The following is a 19,427-nucleotide window of genomic DNA, read 5'->3' as shown; positions in this document are numbered from 1 at the left end:
TTTCAATAGTAATTAAATATGCCTTCTTTATGTTTTTGTCTTATGGGAGATGATATTTAGGGGAATGGATACGGTGTCTGTTTTGATAGAGTGGATACTAGCGGGGATGGTACTCCATCCTGAAATCCAATCAAAAGTCCATGAAGAGCTCGACAGAGTAGTAGGGAAGTCTCGACCGGTGACAGAAGAGGATACCCAATCTATGCTACTTAAATATTGTTGAAGAGAGAAAGAGACAAGGAGAATGAAATGGTAAAATGATAAAGAGGGGTATTTTTGAAATAGTGAAAATAAGTAACTTATCAGTGTTTTACTCATAAAGTCAAAAACGTCATTTCATAGCATTCCTTAACAGTGATTGACAGTAAGGGGTCTGAGTCTGATGTGGTGAAACAGAGGGGGTGGTCCTATAATTGTAGCATTCTCTAGGGGGTGGCACTGTAAATTACCCTATTTTTAAAGAATTTTTCAATACTCTCACCAAGCTTTGATGAAACAATATTGTTCCCCAAGGATGTGGCATCGTACAATGTTGTCGTTGTACGAACTAATTACCGATACATTGTGTAAAAGTTGGTAATTCTACTTTTCAATAGTGTTGTGAGTCCAGTAGTTCTGGGAGAGAATTCAATAATTCTTAAATTAGATATTTTATCCACAAGTTAAAGCGTTGAAGCTTTTAACTAATGCAGTTTACCACATCATCACATGAGAGTAAACCCTACGAACCGAACCAAGTGTGGTGCCTGCCGCAGTCCCTTGGATGTGTTTGTTTTTGTTCACAGCTTTGGCAATAGATTGCTCCTTTCGTACAAGGGTTGGGATCGAGAAGGCTGTTCTGATACCATTTTGATACAAACCTTAAAAGAACTCTATCCCATAAATCAACTTATAAGACAAAGGAATCTAAACACATATCAACCCTCATCAAGCCCCTATAGTGGGATCATACCTCATATAACTGAGATGAGATGGTATTAGATTCGATTTGAGCGGTTCAATTGAATTTGATTTCGATATGAAATTGCACCCTAGGATGAGCTGATATATACGGCGACATGACTGGCAAAAAGGTCGTACCGTAGGAGGCCCAGGGAGCATCACTCACATGGACTGGTCTCTACTCTCTATTCATATGCAGCTACGTTCAATTCAACCGACCAAGTTGGTAGATATATATATGAACCAGACCAGCCATGCACGGTACTAACATTACCCAGACACCCCACACACACAAGCCTCATCACAGCCACGACTACTAAGAGTACTAGAGCTCTTGGTAGGAAGAAGAAGAAGAATGGCATTATAAAGCTCAAGATTGTAATGGAGAAGCTGCCAAAGAGCCTTTCAATGCTGTCTAGGAAACTGGCTTCAGATTTAGATGATCAAATTGAAAAGGTCAGTGACTCCTCTTCCTCGTCGTCATCGGTGCCGGAAGATGTGAAGGAAGGTCACTTCGCTGTGATGGCAGATGATGATGATGGTGAGCCCAAGCGATTCGTTGTTGCACTGAGTTAACTCATCCGGCGTTTTTAAGGCTGCTAGAGCAGGCGGAGGAGGAGTTTGGTTTTGATCTGGAAGGTGCCATCACCATCCCTTGCCAATCGACCCAACTGGAGAGAATAGTCGCAGAGCATTATCATGACTCAAGAAGAGGAATAAACTGTTCTTGGTGACGGTGTTAGACTTATTGTTACAAAGCTAGCCCTTCTCTGTTGCTATGTACCGTTTTTTTGAGGGAGAGGGTGGTGGTGTTGGAGGTTCAATTAATCTCATGTCTATGCCTTGCTTGTCTCCAGCAATACTTATTAGATAGAGGGAATGTTTGCTAATCCTGTGGGCAAGATTCCCTTATCTTAGGATTAAGTACTAGAAATGCTTAGAAGGTGAGAATCAATAAAGCTCGTTTGTTCATGGAAACACACACTCTCTCTCTCTCATGAAATGACCTGGTTGCGCTCCTCATTGGTATGCATATGTATGCCGCTTGCTTAGATGAGAACTTTCTCGTAGATATATTTTACTAAAATTACTTCATTGTGAAAGAAAATTGAGTGTAGAAGATTGTCAGGGATGAAATCTTCCACACCAAGCTAATGAGAGGATGAGAGGGGCATCTCACCGTTTATATACAAGGTTCCATGTGTCAAAAAGGGAGAGGAGTGGAGATTGATTTCGTTGTTTGTACGAGTGATCATATGAGTCAGCATCCGACATCTATTCACCTTCTGCCATTACAGTACAATCAAGTGATCTAGCGAGCAACTGATCCTTTTTTAAAGGAGAGAGTAGGAGAGAGAAGCGTTTGAGTCCTTTTCCCAATGAAGTTATATCACTTTAAAACGATAGTAATTATTTATCTGAAATTTATGGATGTTGTGTGAAAGAAAGAAGGCAGTCAAATGTGGATTAGGAGATTCTCTCTTCACCATAGGTGGTTGGAGAGTCTATGAGGCGGTGTAGGAACTGCCGGTGGCTTAGTAGTTTGGGTTGTCCTATAGACGATAATTTCTGTCTATGAAATTTTATAATCTGATGAGAAGATACTGCATTATCCAGAATCCAGATCTGAATTGAATACCTGGTTGCAGTAGGGAACTGCTCCATCCAATCGATGGCGCTCGTCTCCGCTTCGTCCCTGAAGTTGGGTAGTTGTATCAGTAACAGAGGAAGAACGCACCCTAAAATAGTAAGAACCGTCGCGTTATCATCATCGTCGTCATCTCTGTCTTACGCTTCAATCCGAAACGCAACTGCTTCCAATTTCAGTTTCAGGGGATGGGTTGCAGGTCTTCCTTCGAAATCTTTGAATTTCGCTCTCTCAAGTGCTCTGGCGCTCGGATTATCGCTCACAGGTAAACTCCGAGGAGGCGTACTTTTTAGAAAAACTTTCTCCACAAAATGGAAAGGAAAATGACTTTAGTCCGTTCAATTGGCCAATTGGTGTAAACATTACCAATTTTTCTGAGGCCTGGGTTGAGAACCTGTAGCTCGATGCTCCTATCCTACACTTTTATTATGACTAAAAATACGCATATATGATTCTCAAATTAGATAAGTCTAGCTTCAAAGTTTTTTCAATCGCCATATGACTGTCCTGGTGCCAAGGAGATCATCAGTAGGTAGACAGCTACAATAATTTGTGATTCATATAAGCCTGAATTTTATACTACTACCTCTGAATTTAGCCTTGATAAATGTTCGATTTCTGCATTTTTCTTTCAGTATCCTCAAACAATTGAAGCAATGAATTTATCCTTAGAGCTCCTTTTGAGTTGGGCATGTGCTGGAATTTTCTTCTTTTCTTGGTTCAGACATGTAACTCAAAGGAGAGCAAACAAAAAATTGTAGGAGTTGGATTTGCAGAGGCAAAAGCTGGGGTCAACAAGCCAGAATTGCTTCCCAAGGAGTTTAGTGTGGTTATAGATGTGGCTGGGTTCCTCTCAGATGGTCAGGTAAGATTCATTCTCTTGTTCTGTTGAATTGGATATACAACAGGCCCCCATATTGCTCTTTCTCATTGGATCTTATATGTCAACCTTGAGTCCCCAACCCAAATGCTTTAATCACTAAGATGAAAGTACATCAGTAAGAGCGCAGATTTTGCTCCAATTTTTGTATGATTGTCAAATTACAAGTGAGTTTATGGCTTCTTTGCATAGTGTTCGGATTTTAGAATGGAGTACAAGTTAGATGGAATAGGCTTGGAACTCAGTTAAGAAGGATGTTTACACTTGGCAGCTGAGTGGTGCCCCAAAGGGGTTTATGTTTCACATACCATCCTTTCAACCCAATAACCTTCTACCCAAGGCAAAGAATCTTATATTGACCTTGTTTAATTGAAAAAAGACAAGAACAAACAAACAAACAAACAAACCGACAACATTAAAGAAAATTTGAGGGCTGTTATTCATATGTGAAGAAGTGCAAAAGACTTTGGTGGTATGAGTGACAGTGACAAGGCCTCGATGAAAGTACTAGTCCAATGGTTCCCCTTATTATGCGTGGCATGATTATCCATATCACTGATCTTATTGCAGTGACTGGAATACTTGGTTACACAGAAAACTTATCAAAAGGCAAGATAGACCTTTTTGAACTGCTTGTTTCTTCAGTCATTTTAGCTGTGCATCCTTTCAATGTCCGCATATCTTCTCCCAGTGATTGAAATTTAGCTTAATTGATTCCCGGGCTTTTCTGTGGTTTGAAGAACTGAACAATCTTTCATGTATTTATATTTCATCTCTTGATTATATTTGGTTCCTTAGCAGAAAATTCCCAATCTCGATGAAGAGAAAACTGTATAAACCAAGCTCATAATCCTGGCCGAGGTCTGAAAATGAATTATAGGGCTGGATGCAAACTGAGATTCACATGCTGAACCTCAAAAAAAGTCTGATTTATTGGGCCAGAATGAATCCTGAAGTATATGATATCTGAAAATTTTTGCACCTAGCCAGAGAACCATCTATTTGATGACATCTAAGTATCATAGAGACATTGAAGAATGCCATGACAGTTTAGATTACATGAATCAGATAGATAAATACCATTGCTTGTTTGACTTGTTCTCAGGAGAATAGACTGGCTCAGGAAATTGCTAATCTCGAGAAAGATACAGGATTCAAGCTGAGGGTTCTTGCACAGAATTATCCCGAAACTCCAGGTGGGATTCAAAGCTGGAAGTATCATCGAGCTTTATATGAGTTGTCCACTTGCTTGGCTTACCACCCTCCCCCCTTTTTGTTTTTCAAGGCTGAAGCTGTAATCTAACACCTCACTCTATTGCAGGATTGGCAGTGAGAGATTTTTGGCAAGTTGATGATAGAACTGTTGTCTTTGTTGCAGATCCCACATTTGGTAAATGCTCACAAATATTTCCATTGTTGAACAGTCTTCTACAATTGAGGATATATATACACACTGGTATGTTTTGACAGGAAATATATTGAACTTTAATGTGGGGGAATCGGTTGATTTAGAAGTACCCCGTAGCTTTTGGAGCCGTCTGGCTGGGAGGTATGGGAACATGTTCTATTGGAAGGAAAAGGTGAAATTCCTGTCTTGTCAGGTTTTCTTCCGATGACTTCTGTTTGATTCTTAAGAAGAGAGATTATATGTCGTTAATGGTTGAAACAGGGTGAAGATGCATCTATTGAAGCTGCAGTCATGGCGATATCAAATTGCTTGAGGGAACCTGCTGGATCAAGTAACTGCTCGGAGATAAAGTAGTAAAGGCATGCTAGTTACTGTAGTCCATTTCCCTTGACAAATGATATTGTCACACAATTAATCTGCACTCTTGTTAAATTTGAGATGCGTCTTGTTGAATTAAGAAATCGTAACCTTCTATTGATTTGCCCCCATTTTATTCTCAAAAGTTTTCCAAGTCTGGGTAAAATTAAGTTTTCAAAAAATGTTTTAACTGATCCGTATCAATCAGCCAATCATTGTTGTTCACAATACAAATCAAATGATAAAATTGATCTATATCAATATTGGTCATGGCCGATCCTTAAAACAGTATGGAGAAGAGGAGGGGCCAAGTGAATAGCTGAGATTAGTTCCCGCATTTTTTGTTGCTCCCATTGGTTGCACGGGAAGTTAAAGGGAAGGAAAGTGAAATTTTTTATATAAAAAAAAAAGATATCATTATTCGAGAATCCAACATAATTTTATAAACTACATGTGCTGGACTTATGTAGCATGTTGCACCATGTCTGAAGGCTCCCACACCCCGGCCTCTATCCTTAAATTTCTTATCTTATTTAGTAATAATGTTTTTAATAAAATTTTCATTATATTTTTCATATCCAAGGTATTTAAATGTAAATTGAATTTTTATAATCAAATATAAAATGATTTTGATTTTTTTTTTTTTAGAAAAATGATTTGGAATTAGTATCATAATCATGTAGAGTAATAAGTTACGATTTTTTTTTTCAATCTAAAACTTTATGTGGAGTCATGATTATAATTATTAGGAAAAATTACTCTATCCTCCCCTGTAGTTTATCAAAATTATATGTAAGTTCAAGGGTTTGAATGATTTATACCCCCTTCCCCTATAATTTGAAAGATTTTTACATTTAAATCCAATCTGTTAGTGTTCGTGAGTCTGAAACTGAGCTAGTTATGTCTCCATTTTTATACCGAAAATGCCATAATAATAAAGTGAAAGAAACCCAAAGACCCTTCACTTAAAAACTAAGGAAAGGGGAAAATCCCTTTCGCTTTCATCTTCAACCTAGTCTTCAATCCTTGCCAACATTCTCTACAACCTCAGGTAGCGAAGAACACCGACTGATCTCTCTTGTCGTGTCCAAGCATTTAACAATCTTCCGTCGTCATCTTGTGAAGCCTGAACGAGTGAAACATTTAGAATCGTGTTCGTCGTCATCTTGTTTTTTCAGAAGCAGAAGCTACGAACCCGCATCCATAATGGGGCGATAGTTACCAAATTCAATGCTAAAAAGTGGCACCATGATCAAAGTCAAAAGTCCGATCCTTTTTCATCATAATCACCTATATCCAGTTCCACCTTAGGAAGCAAATTCAATCAGAGAATACAGTTCTCCAGCACCTTCTGAAGATGGGACTATTGACAGGAAAAAAATTCAAGAAAAATGCCACAGTGACCATCAAAAGAAATTGCAAAGGTATATTGAAGAAATAAAACAGAAGTCGAAACAAAGATGGCACCTCATCAGTAATCTAAGTGAAACTAGAAACTACCAAATTTATGGTACAAATTCCTAGCTTTTGGGTTGAACATGGAGAACAGAAAGAAAGACGATGATTCATTAAAAAAAAAAAATGTAAATTCAGGAGGAATCGAAACAGAGCCAGAGGGTTTCTAGTTACTGCTATACTTCAAATTCTAAAAATATTTAAAACGAAATTACGAGTAATCTCCAACAAATCCGGGCTTCTTTCTGTCGTGATCCAGTAGCTAAGCCAAGTACCAATTAATGGAGCCGAGAGTGAGTCCCCTTTTTTGGTTTTTCCTTACAGCTTCCAAGGTCCCTGTAACGGCGGCAATCTTCTTCTTGGTGGAGGAAGGATTTCGCCCAGAATCTACAAGAGAAGCTGTCCACCCATTTTTCTCTTTTTAATTTTGGTTATGGGTATGTTTCAATTCGACGTTTCGTTGTTACTCTACTCAAATTTCCTTCGATTTCGCAGCTTTAAGCTGACAGGTTAGTCTGTCTGTCTCTCTCTCTCTCCTGGTCTCTTCAACTTGCTTGAGCTAGACAACTCTGCGGGAATCCGTCTGAAAAGGTTGCTCGCCGGAGTTGTATGGCGCTTGCAGAGGGGCGATTTGCAGAGGTATGGCCTCCACCTTATCCAACGGTTATGTTAAAAGGGTTCCCCCAAAACACCGTTCGGCGTAAATCAGTGTGAATCTAAGATCGTCGGAGTTGTATGGAGCTTGCAGGGGCGATTTGCAAAGGTGCGAACTCCACCTTCTCCAACGGTTATGTTTTAGGGATTGGGAGATTTGAGTGGTTTGCGTGGATGAGTATATAAGGGTGTAATGATCATATGTAATTAAGACTTTCCTACCTAAAGGGTAATAAAGTAGCGCCTGGGTCCAGTTCCATGGAACACCGCCTGAGATTCTTAACTATCAAGTCTGCCAGCAGCTAGCGGTGAAGGTAGGTTCTTTGGTTTCTGTACATGTCATCCAACTCACCAGAGATAGCAGTCGTCAAGCTTTTCTGAGATGCCGGATTACCATAGATGTTCTCAAAGCTCTGACGGTTGTCGTCAAAATCAAATGCCGCTCTGACCTGGACATCCCAATCTCTGTTGGCTATGAAAAGCTTCCCCTATTTTGTTACTATTGTGGCCTAGTAGGGCACGAGGATAAGCGGTGTACATCCTTCTACGAAGCCCGCCTACAACACATGAGTCGTCACGGCTGCGATGATGCATTTACCTGCTCTTCCTTCCCAACGGCCCCGTTTGGGACTCAGATGCGAGTAATGGCTCCAAAACCCCGCTTGATTGAATGAGCTATGTCGTTCCAATCTCTGGGCCATTCCTCCCCGGATGGTTCACACGATCGACATTCTACCCGTCCTCCAGTTAACTCTTCAAACTCCAGTCACTCTGTTTTTCGGTATTCCAATGCCAGCTTCTCCCGCCGGTAGGGTTCTCCGATTGAGGAGAATGAGTACGGCATGGGTTAAAATCGTCTACAATTCTAATCTCGTACAATATCGTGAAATACTCCTTTTAGGGGTGACACGTGTATTAATACCAATACAATGGTCCAGATATCTTACAACTAATAAAATCTTAAATCATTTAAATCAGATCTGGACCATTACATTGGTATCAATACACGTGTCACCCCCTAAAGGGGGTATTTCACGGAATTGTACGAGATCGGAATTGCAGACGATTTTTTTCCCACACGCCCCAGGTCAGAGCATGTCACTGCAGTTTTTGGACCACCTACACGTGGCACCCTGGACCAAACCATACCTACCCCTCACAGCTGCCATCACCGATTCCCACTACTCATGGCAATCGGCATGAACATTCCACCTCTGCCAATTCCATATTCCCACCCGAGAATCGGACAATATTCCATTCATTACCCCACCACCAGTCATCCCTTTCATCCAGCTATTAACTCTCAAACCTTACTCGAATCCCTTCACCATCAATTAAGCCAGCTGTCCGGAAATCCTAACCCTCTGTTGTCCCTACTACCATTACTCTCTGGAATCTCAATTTCTAACCCGGTTCAACCCATAAACACTCCAACCTACATTCCTCTTCCATCACAACTCAACTCCTCTCAACCCTTCTTTATATCAAGCCCACAGAGCCCACTTTCAAATATATCAAGCCCATCTATTAGTCTAAATCAGGCCTCAACCCAACTCTTTCCAAATCATAACCTTCCTAATATCCTCCCTACTGAAATTAATTCTCCTTCTAACCTTGAGCCAAGCCCAATTCATCTACTCGAAGCTTCTTCCACTCACCCCACCTCTCCTACTCCGTATACAACAGAGAATCCAAATCCCCAAGTGCCCATTCTCCTAGCCCCACCAACACTCTTCTCAGGCAACAATCTGAAGATGCAGGCTCGGGAAATCAAATCTAAGAGTTCTCATCAACCCAAACCTATGGAAATGAAGTCCACCAAGACCAGAAGCAAATTGCCAAAACACGTCCAATGGGAAGAGATGCATGGGATTAATTTGGAGCAGCCATCCCCTTCAGAGAGGTTTTTTAATGGATGGCCCCTTGGTCGTTGGGGGATATCAACACCAAGGGGATCCATGAAGCTCATCTCATGGAGTTGTCTAGGTTTGGGGAGTACTTTGACAATTCGCTCGCTTCGTAACCTCTCCCAGTCAGTAAAACCAGACTTAATTTTCCTAATGGAATCCAAATGCTCTTCCAAGAAGCTAGCCCAAGTTGGGCGCAAATTGCAAATGTTCTCTTCATTTAGTGTTGATGTTGTAGGCTCATCAGGGGGTCTAGGATTATTATGGAATCATCAGATCCAAGTGGAGGTCCTTTATGCGGATAATCGTATCATCGATACCAAGGTAACATCTAATTCCAATCCCCCCTTCTGTTTAACTTGTATATACGGTGACCCAGTTAAATCTTGTCGTCATGTTGTGTGGGATAGAGTCAAAGCTCTGTGTGAGTAGGCACGAAAAGTGGGCGTGCATGGGTGACTTTAATTCTTACCTTTCGTGGCATGAGAAAAAGGGGGGCCGATCAAGGGGATCTTCTGATACACCCCAGTTCCGTGATTTTTTAAATTCTTGTTTGCTAATGGATGTAGGTGCTCATGGTCCCACCTATACTTGGAACAATAAACGAAAGGGAAAAGACATCAGAATCAGGTTGGATCGAGTTCTCGCCAATGCAAAATGGCGCAGTGCATTTGGAGAATCCATAGTTACTGTTCAACCTTCTCTTGGATCGGATCATTTCCCTATTGTGGTAGATGCTGAGGGTGGGCGATTCTCCGGCACTCGGCCTTTTCGATTTGAATCTCTATGGTTTACTCACTCTGAAGGTGCCTCCACTGCAGCCAAAGCATGGTCTATTGCAACAGTTGACAAGCCTAGTCTTTCTATCAGTAAAAAGTCCCTAAACTGTAAAGAGGTGTTTACAGCTTGGAGCAAGAAATCATTCGGAAATATTTAAAACAGAATCAAGACATATCTCAAGGAGCTTGGAGATCTCCAGGAAAATCAACGCCAACATCTCCGGAAAGGGAGTGGGAAGTCTCTAATCTTCTTGAAATTGAGTTGAACAGGGAGGAACTTCTATGGCAGCAGAAGTCGCGAGCTATTTGGCTGAAGAGTGGGGATCGAAACACTAAATTTTTCCATGCCTCCACCCTTCATAGACGTAATAGGAATAAAATCCTTAAACTCAGAACTGGCTTAGGTGAATGGACTCAAAATGAAGAGGAAATAGTTCATGAGGTGGTGGATCAATACAAAACCATTCTCTGCTCTGAAGGAGTTAATGAACCTGCTCTCCAAGTTGTCTTACAGACTATATCCCCTGTTATTAATGTAGCTGATAATGAATCTTTGTGTAAACAACCTGAGCTTGAGGAAATCAAGGCGGCATTGGGTTCCATGGCCCCCCTTAAATCCCGTGGGCCAGATGGCCTACCACCAGCCTTTTTTCAGAATTACTGGGACCTTGTCAATACTGATATCTTTCATTTTGTACAGAAGTTCTTCAATGATGGAGTGATGCCTAAAGATCTTAATGATACCATGATATGTCTCATTCCTATGCATGACCACCCTGAATCTGTTGACCACTACAGGCCAATTAGCTTGTGTAACGTGGTTGTGAAGATTGTGACAAAGATTGTGGCCTCTCGCTTGAAGAACATCCTTGATAAAGTCATTTCTCCTGCACAATCAGCATTTGTTCTTGATCGCCTTATATCTGATAACATCCTCGGTGTCCACGAAGCCTTCCATTATATTTCTCATAAGAAGAAAGGTAAAAGAAGATATGTGGCAATGAAGCTAGACATGAAGAAAGCATATGATAGGCTCGAATGGAGATTTATAAAGAGGGTACTCACTCGAATGGGGTTTTGCCAGAAGTGGGTTTCAATGGTTCTCTCATGCATTTCTTCAGTCTCATATAAGATGCTTATCAATGGCTTGATTCGTGGTGCTATAACCCCTTCACGAGGCATTCGCCAAGGCGACCCCTTGTCTCCGGCAATCTTTGTGATTTGCTCCCAAGCCTTGAGTGTAGTTCTCCACAAGGTTGGAAATGATGGTTTTATATATGGCATGAAAATTCGTAATAGAGGTGAACCCCTATCTCATCTACTTTTTGCTGATGACACTCTAATCTTCTCGGAAGCCAATCCTACTGAAATTCAAAATATCAATTCTTGCCTGGAGTTGTATTGTTTGGCTAGTGGATAGCAAGTCAACCTCCAAAAATCTTGTTTAGTCTTCAGTCCCAACACGGTGGCGAAGTTCAAACGTTGATTTTCACGTATCTTGAAAATCCCTTATGGAGCTCCTCCAAAGAAATACTTGGGACTTCCCATACATTTCGGTACTTCCAAGCTTGAGTTGTTTAAGGAAATCAATGAAAAAACTGAAGGTAGAATGTAGAGTTGGAAACACAAATTACTCTCATATGTCGGGAAGGAAACTATGCTGATTTCAGTCGCTCTTTCGATGAATACCTATGCTGCCACCCATTTTAAATTGCCAGCGGCTCACCATTCTACTCTTTGAAAGGCGGCAACTCATTTCTTTTGGGATGGGATCGATGAAAAGCACAAGATCTGTTGGATTTCTTGGGACAGAATGTGCCGCTCTAAAGACAAAGGAGGGTTGGGACTCAGAGACCCTGCCATACACAACATAGCTCTCTTAGGCAAACTGGCATGAAGGTTGTGGAAGTTCCCTACCTCTCCCTGAGCTCAAATGATGGAAAGTACATACTTCCCAAATACTGATTTTCTCCATGCTACAGCAGGTTCATCTCCCTCTTGGGGCTGGCGAAGTGTGCTCGAAGGTAGGAAGGTTTTAGAGAAAGGACTACTATGGTTGGTGGGATCTGGAGAGGATATTCTAATTTGGGAAGATGGTTGGCTTCCATCTTCTCCTAATTTTAAGGTTCAACATCCTGAATTTAATTATCATAGTTGCAAATGGGTGTCAGACTTAATTGATGAGGAGAATCGGGTATGGAGGGAGGACCTCTTACAACTTCATTTTCATCCTGAGGATGTTGCTGCCATTAAGAAGATTCAATTAAGTCTATTCCCTCGCCAAGACTACCGAGTATGGGGAGCTTCAAAGAATGGCATTTATTCAGTTAAATCTGCTTATCATCACATCTACAATATGAAAGATAATGCTTAACGTCTTATTCCTTCCTCTTCTACCAATAGACGTCAATACTTCCCATCGAAAGTTGTTTGGTGGAAAATCTAGAGTGCTTAGGCTATGCCCAAGGTTAAACATTTGGTTTGGAGAGCATGCTCAGATGGTCTCCCTTTAGCTGAAGCTTTGATTCGTCGGAATGCTCCTCTCAATCCAACTTGCCCTCGATGTGGATATGAGAACAAGAATATAAATCATATTTTTCTCAACTGTAGCTTTGCTTGGGCAGTATGATATGGTTCTAGATTGGGTTTCAGCCCTCCATCCGAGGATCCTCATTTAATTGATACTATTCAAGGGTGGAGTTATTTTTCAGTTGTAGGAAAGCGATTGGGGAATAAGATATCTGGTCTGGCATCTTACATTTGTTGGGCTCTATGGTTGGCTAGTAATGATCTCATTTTCAATGGCAGAGATCGCTCACCCAGGGAGATAATCTCATATGTTGAAAAAGAGTTTGATGAGTTTTGCAGTAGCCATGCACCCAATACACATTTTTCTCATAATCCACAACAAATTGGTTGTAACCGTTCAGTACATTGGTGTCCTCCCTGCCCCTCCTTTTATAAACTCAATACTGATGCTACCATGTCCAAGATGAAGACTAGAGTGGAATTTATTCTGAGAAATTTCGACGGTGTCCCCAAGTTTGTTATCTCTGAGCCAATTTTTTTCTCATCTATTCTTCAAGGAGAAGCAGTTGCAATTCGATGTGGGCTCTTACATAGTACTATTGAAGCAATTAACAACATTGAAGTGGAAATAGATAATCTTGAGCTTGCCACTATCTTAAGCAGCAACCATGCGGATCCCAAACTTGAAGTTTTCGGTATTTGGACGGACATCAAATATCTAGTTACATTTTTTCTTTCTTGTTCATTCAATTATGTTCCTAGGGAGACTAACAACGTCGCTGACTCCTTAGCTCAGAAAGCCACCTCCTTAGCGTGCAGGATGGTTTGGCCCTCTTCTACTCCTTGGATTTCTGATCTATGTAAATCGGACTCCTTGCGCTGGTCATGCATAAATATATAGACCCGTTTTTACCACAAAAAAAAGGGTAATAAGGTCATTTAATGTATAACAGTAACATCCATGGTTTAAAGTATCTCCGATACCGATACAATACCCTTCAATACGTATCTTAAATTTTGCCTACCGATACGATACACATCGATACGATACATGAGATTTTTAAAATACTTTCATATCGATATATATATTACGATACATACTAATATGCATCGATACACCATCGATACGTACTGATACTCTATGGAAAATATAAAATCGAGGTGAAATATAGGTTTTGATATATATTGGTACGTATCAGTGAGTATTGGTATGTATCGATTAGTACGTATCGGTAAGTATCGATCGGTACGTATTGGTGAGTATCGGTATGTACCGATATAGTGCGCTACGGTCATATAATGACCAAGATGAGTATTTTTCAGAAAACACGATTTTTTGAGGGGTTTTTGTTCCAAAGTTGCTGCCAACCATATTTCTCTCTAATTAAAGTGGAAATCAAGGTTAGGAACAAGGATTTTACATTCATGGGACAACTACAAACCTTGAATTCTTAGTACGATACCCTCAATTTAGTGTTTATACATAATACATGTTATCAATAGTTTTTTTTAACAAAATTTTTATGCAAAAGTGTTTAAAAAGGTATTTCATATCTATTTATATGCGTATCTTAGCGTATCTCTGATACGATACGATACCCTCCAATACGTATCTTAATTTTGGCCGATCGATACGACGACCGATATCGATACTTTAATCCTTGGTAACATCATACTCACACCGTCAATGTTTGGAGAGGGGGTATAAATCGTTCAAACCCTTAGACCCACATATAATTTCGACAAACCACAAGAGAGGTGATGTAATTTTTCCTAATTATTATTATTATTTTTTTCAATGTGAAAATTTCATATTCTTTTCCTTTATTTCCTTTGGCAATGAAACCTAGCCTTAGCTGGTGAAATGCCTCACCGAAAAACAAAAAAAAAAGCTGGTGAAATGAGTGCGGAATCCAAGTTATCAAATAAGAATCTAATGTTTGGGGGAGTGGAACTTTTATTCCTTTATTCTTTTATTTTTCTTGACATACAAACATAGCTTAAGGAATTTTAAACGTGGGGATTACAGAAACAAATTCGTAGACTATGTTCAGCTTAAGTCAATTGGGCATTGTCAACCAATCTGGTTCTCTCATCTTCAGGCTTTTTTTTTTTGATAGAGTTTCTTCAACCTATTTAAATAAGAATTTCTCCCTCTCAAGTCTCGAGTCTCGCACTTTTCAGTTCTTATTCTCTTTGGTCGTACTTTGTATAATTTTTTTTTCCTTTTTGCGATAAAAAAAATTTAGATATTTCTTCGTTTGTTCAAAATTTCCCCCTTCCATTTGACGTTTCTACCGGGATTTTCTTTCAGATCTTCTTCGTCTGTCCTATCATGGCGGCAGTTCTTAAGTTTCATGTCTTTTTAGGTGTTTGCAGAGCGGCAGTTCTTATGTTTCACGTCTTAGGTGTTTGCAGATAGTAATTTCTTTCATTAAACTAGTTTACTTATCTTGGCCTTCTTTGTTACTTGCGAATTGCAATTCGTAGAAGTTAGGGTTTTCTTTCAGCTTCTAGGATTTATTATTCCCCTTTTTATTGCTTAATTTGGTCCAAAATGGAGGCCATGGAAGAGTCGACGGTTGTGGTGGATCAATTAATTGAGGTTATCAGGGAGATATGTGGGTTTCCTGAGTGTCGGAATACGTCGAAGAAGATGTACAGTAATCTCGTGAGACGGGTGAAGCTGCTAAACCCTCTTTTTGATGAATTGAAGGATACTGAGGTTTCTCTCGGTGAAGACCAAGTTCGAGCTCTTGGGTCGCTCAAGGATGCTTTGAATTCTGCTAAGGAGCTTCTTCGTTCAGTTAATGAAGGGAGCAAAATCCATCAGGTTCTTCTTCTTCTTCTTTGCCTATTAATCTGTTCAGACTTCAGAGTTATATCCCGTGCTTTTGGCCTCTATGCCTTTTAATTGTGTTGACAATTACTATGAACTTGTAAAAGGAAAGGGGGAAAAGAAGGTATATTTGGTAGGGGTTATGCTTAATGTTCAACGATTACGTAATGTGCTTGATTTCAGCTTCTCATTCTTCTGAGATCATAGATAACTCAGCTATCAAAATTGGGAAATTCAAAGAGCAGGATACCCCGAGCTCAATTTTCAGTAATTGACTTTACACTGGACAGATCTACAACTTATAAACATAGGTTAGGGGTCGGGACTTTAGTTGCCACTTTGGGGCCTTTCTAGGACACACTTAAGGTCAGACTTCATTCCATTTATAGTGATCTTAGTATGTTTTTGGGACTGCAGTGATTTTGGATACATTTGCTTAAGAAAGGAAGTTACGGAAGATATTACTAGACTTTGCTTCTGTAGATTCAAATTTTGAGTTCAGAGCCCAGACTTGACTTAATTTAGGTCCTTTTGTTGCTCAGGTGGAGTTTAGATCCATCTCCATAGAATGAAGAGAGAATTGAGATCTTACATAATCTGAGCTAAGATGCCATCTGTATGTTATCGAGAATATCTTTTGGGCTTGCACTGAAATGGATTTCCACGGAAGAACTCTCATCTAAAATATTCTCTAGGAGAAATACAAGGGCCCTTGTGGCTGCACAAATAAATTAATCTACATGGTGCCATTTCGAATGAAAATAGAAACAGAAACTAATCATTTTCTGCAAATTAAAAATACCCACATTGTATATATGCTTATTTTCTACAATATAATTTCATGTTTATGGTGCAACTTTGATACTAGTTTGCACAATAATCCATGATAGACTCATTCCAGATTAAAATGCCTTTTCAACTCCTGCCCTTCTAGGCATTCCCTTCAATTCTGGTGATCTTCATCATGCTGCTGCTCATTGTTTTTGCAGCAATTGATCTCCACTGCAATTGGCTAAGTGATCTCAATCAACTTCCCTTCACTGCATCTCCTCTTGGTGCTGCCCCAAGTTCCCTCTCTCTCTGTCTCTCTCACACACACACACACATACACACACACACCCTCACACTCCTGTGCACACAAAATGTATGTCCAAGTCCCCCAAGAATGTCAATTCAAACTGATTCTGTAAGAAATGGTTTACGTGTTGCAGGCTTTGCAGAGGGATAAGATTGCAGGTGAATTTCAAATTGTGACAGAAAAAATTGGGAATGCATTGAGCAAAGTTTTCTATGAAAAACTACATTTATCAGAGGAAGTTCTGGAACAGGTATAGTTCCGAACCATTGGTTCTTAAAGCGTTTTGACCCAATATTCACCAGTTGTAATTCTGCTATGCAGACATTTGCTATTAAATTCACATTAATGCTCCATGTATAAATCACTGTAAAACAACATTTTTAAATTAAACTGTGTATTGCTGAGAATTCAGAATTCTGAAGTTTAATATATTTTGTTGTCATGGGCTGTAGATTGAACTGGTGCATGCTCAATTTACCAGAGCAAAAGAAGGAATGGATAGTCCCGATTTACAACTGCGCTTAGATTTGTGCATGACATTAAAAGAAAAAGAACTTGATCCTACCATTCTAAGAAGGCTTTCAGAAAAGCTGCAGCTCAGGACTATAAATGACCTCAAGAAGGAATCACTTGCTCTGCAGGAAATGTTTATCTTCAGCGGTGGAGACCCAGGGGATAGATTTGAAGAAATGACAATGTTGCTGAAGAAAGTAAAGGACTGTGTACTTATGGGGTATCCAGAAGCAGACACCTCCGAGAGTGAAAAGAGCTTGGTGCAACACAGATCTCCCGTGATCCCAGATGATTTCCGGTGCCCAATATCTCTTGAATTGATGAAAGACCCTGTTATTGTCTCCACCGGACAGGTTTAATTCTCCCATTGTCTTCAAAGTTAGAAATTCTGTATTATTTGTTATCTTCCGAGTTCCGTCTCCCTAGCCCCTTTACCAGATTTTTTGCTTTGCAGACTTATGAGCGGCCCTGCATTCAAAAATGGCTGGATGCCGGGCACAAAACTTGTCCGAAGACCCAGCAGACGCTGGTACACACAACTCTCACACCCAATTACGTCTTGAAGGGTCTCATTGCACAGTGGTGTGAAAGCAATGGTGTTGAGCTACCTAAGATGCAAGGGAGCTGTAGAAATAAGAAGTCAGGCAACTGTGTTTCAGACTGTGATAGAGCAGCTATTGATGCCTTACTACAAAAATTGACAATCGGTAATACAGATGAACAGAGAGCAGCTGCTGGTGAGCTTCGGTTGCTGGCGAAAAGGAATGCAGATAACAGAGTATGTATTGCAGAGGCAGGAGCCATTCCCCTTCTTGTAGAATTACTATCCTCCACAGATCCTAGGACGCAGGAACATGCAGTTACAGCACTTCTCAACCTTTCCATAAATGAGGCTAACAAGGGAAGCATTGTAAATGCAGGAGCAATTTCTGATATAGTGGATGTACTTAAAAATGGAAGCATGGAAGCTAGGGAAAATGCAGCTGCCACCCTTTTCAGTCTTTCTGTGATAGATGAGAACAAGGTTGCAATTGGTGCTGCAGAGGCTATTCCAGCTCTTATTGATCTTCTGTGCCAAGGAAGCCCAAGAGGCAAGAAGGATGCTGCCACTGCAATTTTTAACCTTTCGATATATCAGGGAAATAAGGTGAGGGCAGTGAAGGCGGGGATTGTAGCACCACTGATGAGACTGCTGACAGATGCTGCTGGTGGGATGGTGGATGAGGCACTTGCTATACTAGCCATCCTTGCTAGTCATCATGAAGGGAAAGTAGCAATCGGTCAAGCAGAACCCATTCCAGTTTTAATAGAGATGATGAGGACTGGATCCCCACACAACCGAGAGAATGCTGCCGCTATTTTGTGGTCTCTGTGTACTGGTGATGTACAGCATCTCATGACTGCAAGGGAGCATGCAGCAGAAGAGGTACTTAAGGAGCTGGCAGAGAATGGCACTGACAGGGCCAGGAGAAAAGCTGGAAATCTTCTAGAGCTCCTGCATCGCACAATCGACGTGGTTGGTGAACCATGACAATTCAATTGCATGACCACTTTTTAACAGAAAAAATATTTTACCAAGACAGATTCATGGTATAGAGTAGGCCTGCCAATGCTATGAAAGGTGATTCACATATGAAAGGATGCATAGGAAGATGAAAAGGGTTAAGGATGGGGTCTAGTGATTGTAAGTTAATAGTGTTGTTTGTGGGAGGGTAGGTACTCCCCACCTTCATGTAAGGAAGATCAAGGGGGCTTGACATTATCTTTGAAGCTAGTGGATGCCCGGATTCAACTCTGGAAGAGTTCGACTCAAGAAGCGTAAGATGTCCGAGACTAAGAAAAACCAAAGAGTCCACAGCCACGAGAAAAGAAAATGAGCATGCCCTGCTAACAGCCTAGCATTATTTTCTGATTCATTTGCAGTGGATGGCCAGAATAGCTGTCAGCATTAGCAACGATTTATCCACTCTTCTGGCAGTGTGACGTGAGAATCTGTAAAGTTGAATAATGTGCATAGTTTGTTTTGTATTATTATTATTTGGAGGCATATATATCATTTGCATCAGGAGTACATGTCGATCAGAAGTGGATAACAGAGTTACTAGCAACACGATCTTTGCCATGTTTTGGTAACTTTACCAATACAAGACTTTGATGAATTAATATCGTTAATTACTTCTGGTATACCGTGGAAGTGATAATATGTTTATGGAAGAACCATCTGTGTTGAGGAAGAATAATCCTCGTTTCCTTTGAATTCAAATCACACGATGGAGAACATTTGCTTGAAGAAGCGAAACATGCCAGCTATACCATAAGTTGAAGCGAAAGGAAGATTCTCTCTTTTTCTCCAACTCTCATCTGTCCCTCACTCTATCCCTCTGTAACCCTGATTAGTCTCTCTCCCTCCCTCACGTCCAAAGCCATCATGGATACCA

The 19,427-nt window shown here is 40.4% G+C and overlaps 2 protein-coding genes and 1 pseudogene across 2 annotated transcripts; all 3 read left to right on the top strand.

Annotated features, from left to right (window-relative positions):
- Positions 1–904: 904 nt before the first annotated feature.
- LOC122073172 lies at positions 905–1,858 on the top strand (annotated as a pseudogene).
- A 688-nt stretch (positions 1,859–2,546) lies between these two features.
- Positions 2,547–5,380, top strand: LOC122073291 (thylakoid lumenal 15.0 kDa protein 2, chloroplastic). Its single transcript, XM_042637849.1, has 6 exons — positions 2,547–2,855; positions 3,352–3,455; positions 4,576–4,666; positions 4,792–4,860; positions 4,941–5,050; positions 5,140–5,380. Exons 1-6 carry the CDS (start codon positions 2,615–2,617, stop codon positions 5,230–5,232), a joined length of 708 nt encoding a protein of 235 aa, XP_042493783.1. The 5' UTR covers positions 2,547–2,614; the 3' UTR covers positions 5,233–5,380.
- A 9,194-nt stretch (positions 5,381–14,574) lies between these two features.
- LOC122072754 (U-box domain-containing protein 14-like) lies at positions 14,575–19,131 on the top strand. The gene is made up of 4 exons (XM_042637154.1): positions 14,575–15,392; positions 16,610–16,726; positions 16,929–17,342; positions 17,444–19,131. Exons 1-4 carry the CDS (start codon positions 15,117–15,119, stop codon positions 18,518–18,520), a joined length of 1,884 nt encoding a protein of 627 aa, XP_042493088.1. The 5' UTR covers positions 14,575–15,116; the 3' UTR covers positions 18,521–19,131.
- Positions 19,132–19,427: the final 296 nt, after the last annotated feature.

The sequence above is a fragment of the Macadamia integrifolia genome, chromosome 3 (genome assembly GCF_013358625.1).
Source record: "Macadamia integrifolia cultivar HAES 741 chromosome 3, SCU_Mint_v3, whole genome shotgun sequence".
Classification (NCBI taxonomy): Eukaryota; Viridiplantae; Streptophyta; class Magnoliopsida; order Proteales; family Proteaceae; genus Macadamia; species Macadamia integrifolia.
This window is presented reverse-complemented; position numbering and strand designations above follow the sequence as displayed.

Coding starts and splice junctions, on each gene's coding strand:
- LOC122072754 (XM_042637154.1), top strand. CDS start 15,117: ATGGAGGCCATGGAAGAGTCGACGGTTGTGGTGGATCAATTAATTGAG. Junction 15,393..16,609: donor AAGGGAGCAAAATCCATCAG/GTTCTTCTTCTT, acceptor TACGTGTTGCAG/GCTTTGCAGAGGGATAAGAT. Junction 16,727..16,928: donor CAGAGGAAGTTCTGGAACAG/GTATAGTTCCGA, acceptor CATGGGCTGTAG/ATTGAACTGGTGCATGCTCA.
- LOC122073291 (XM_042637849.1), top strand. CDS start 2,615: ATGGCGCTCGTCTCCGCTTCGTCCCTGAAGTTGGGTAGTTGTATCAGT. Junction 4,861..4,940: donor TGTTGCAGATCCCACATTTG/GTAAATGCTCAC, acceptor ATGTTTTGACAG/GAAATATATTGAACTTTAAT. Junction 5,051..5,139: donor TGTTCTATTGGAAGGAAAAG/GTGAAATTCCTG, acceptor TGGTTGAAACAG/GGTGAAGATGCATCTATTGA.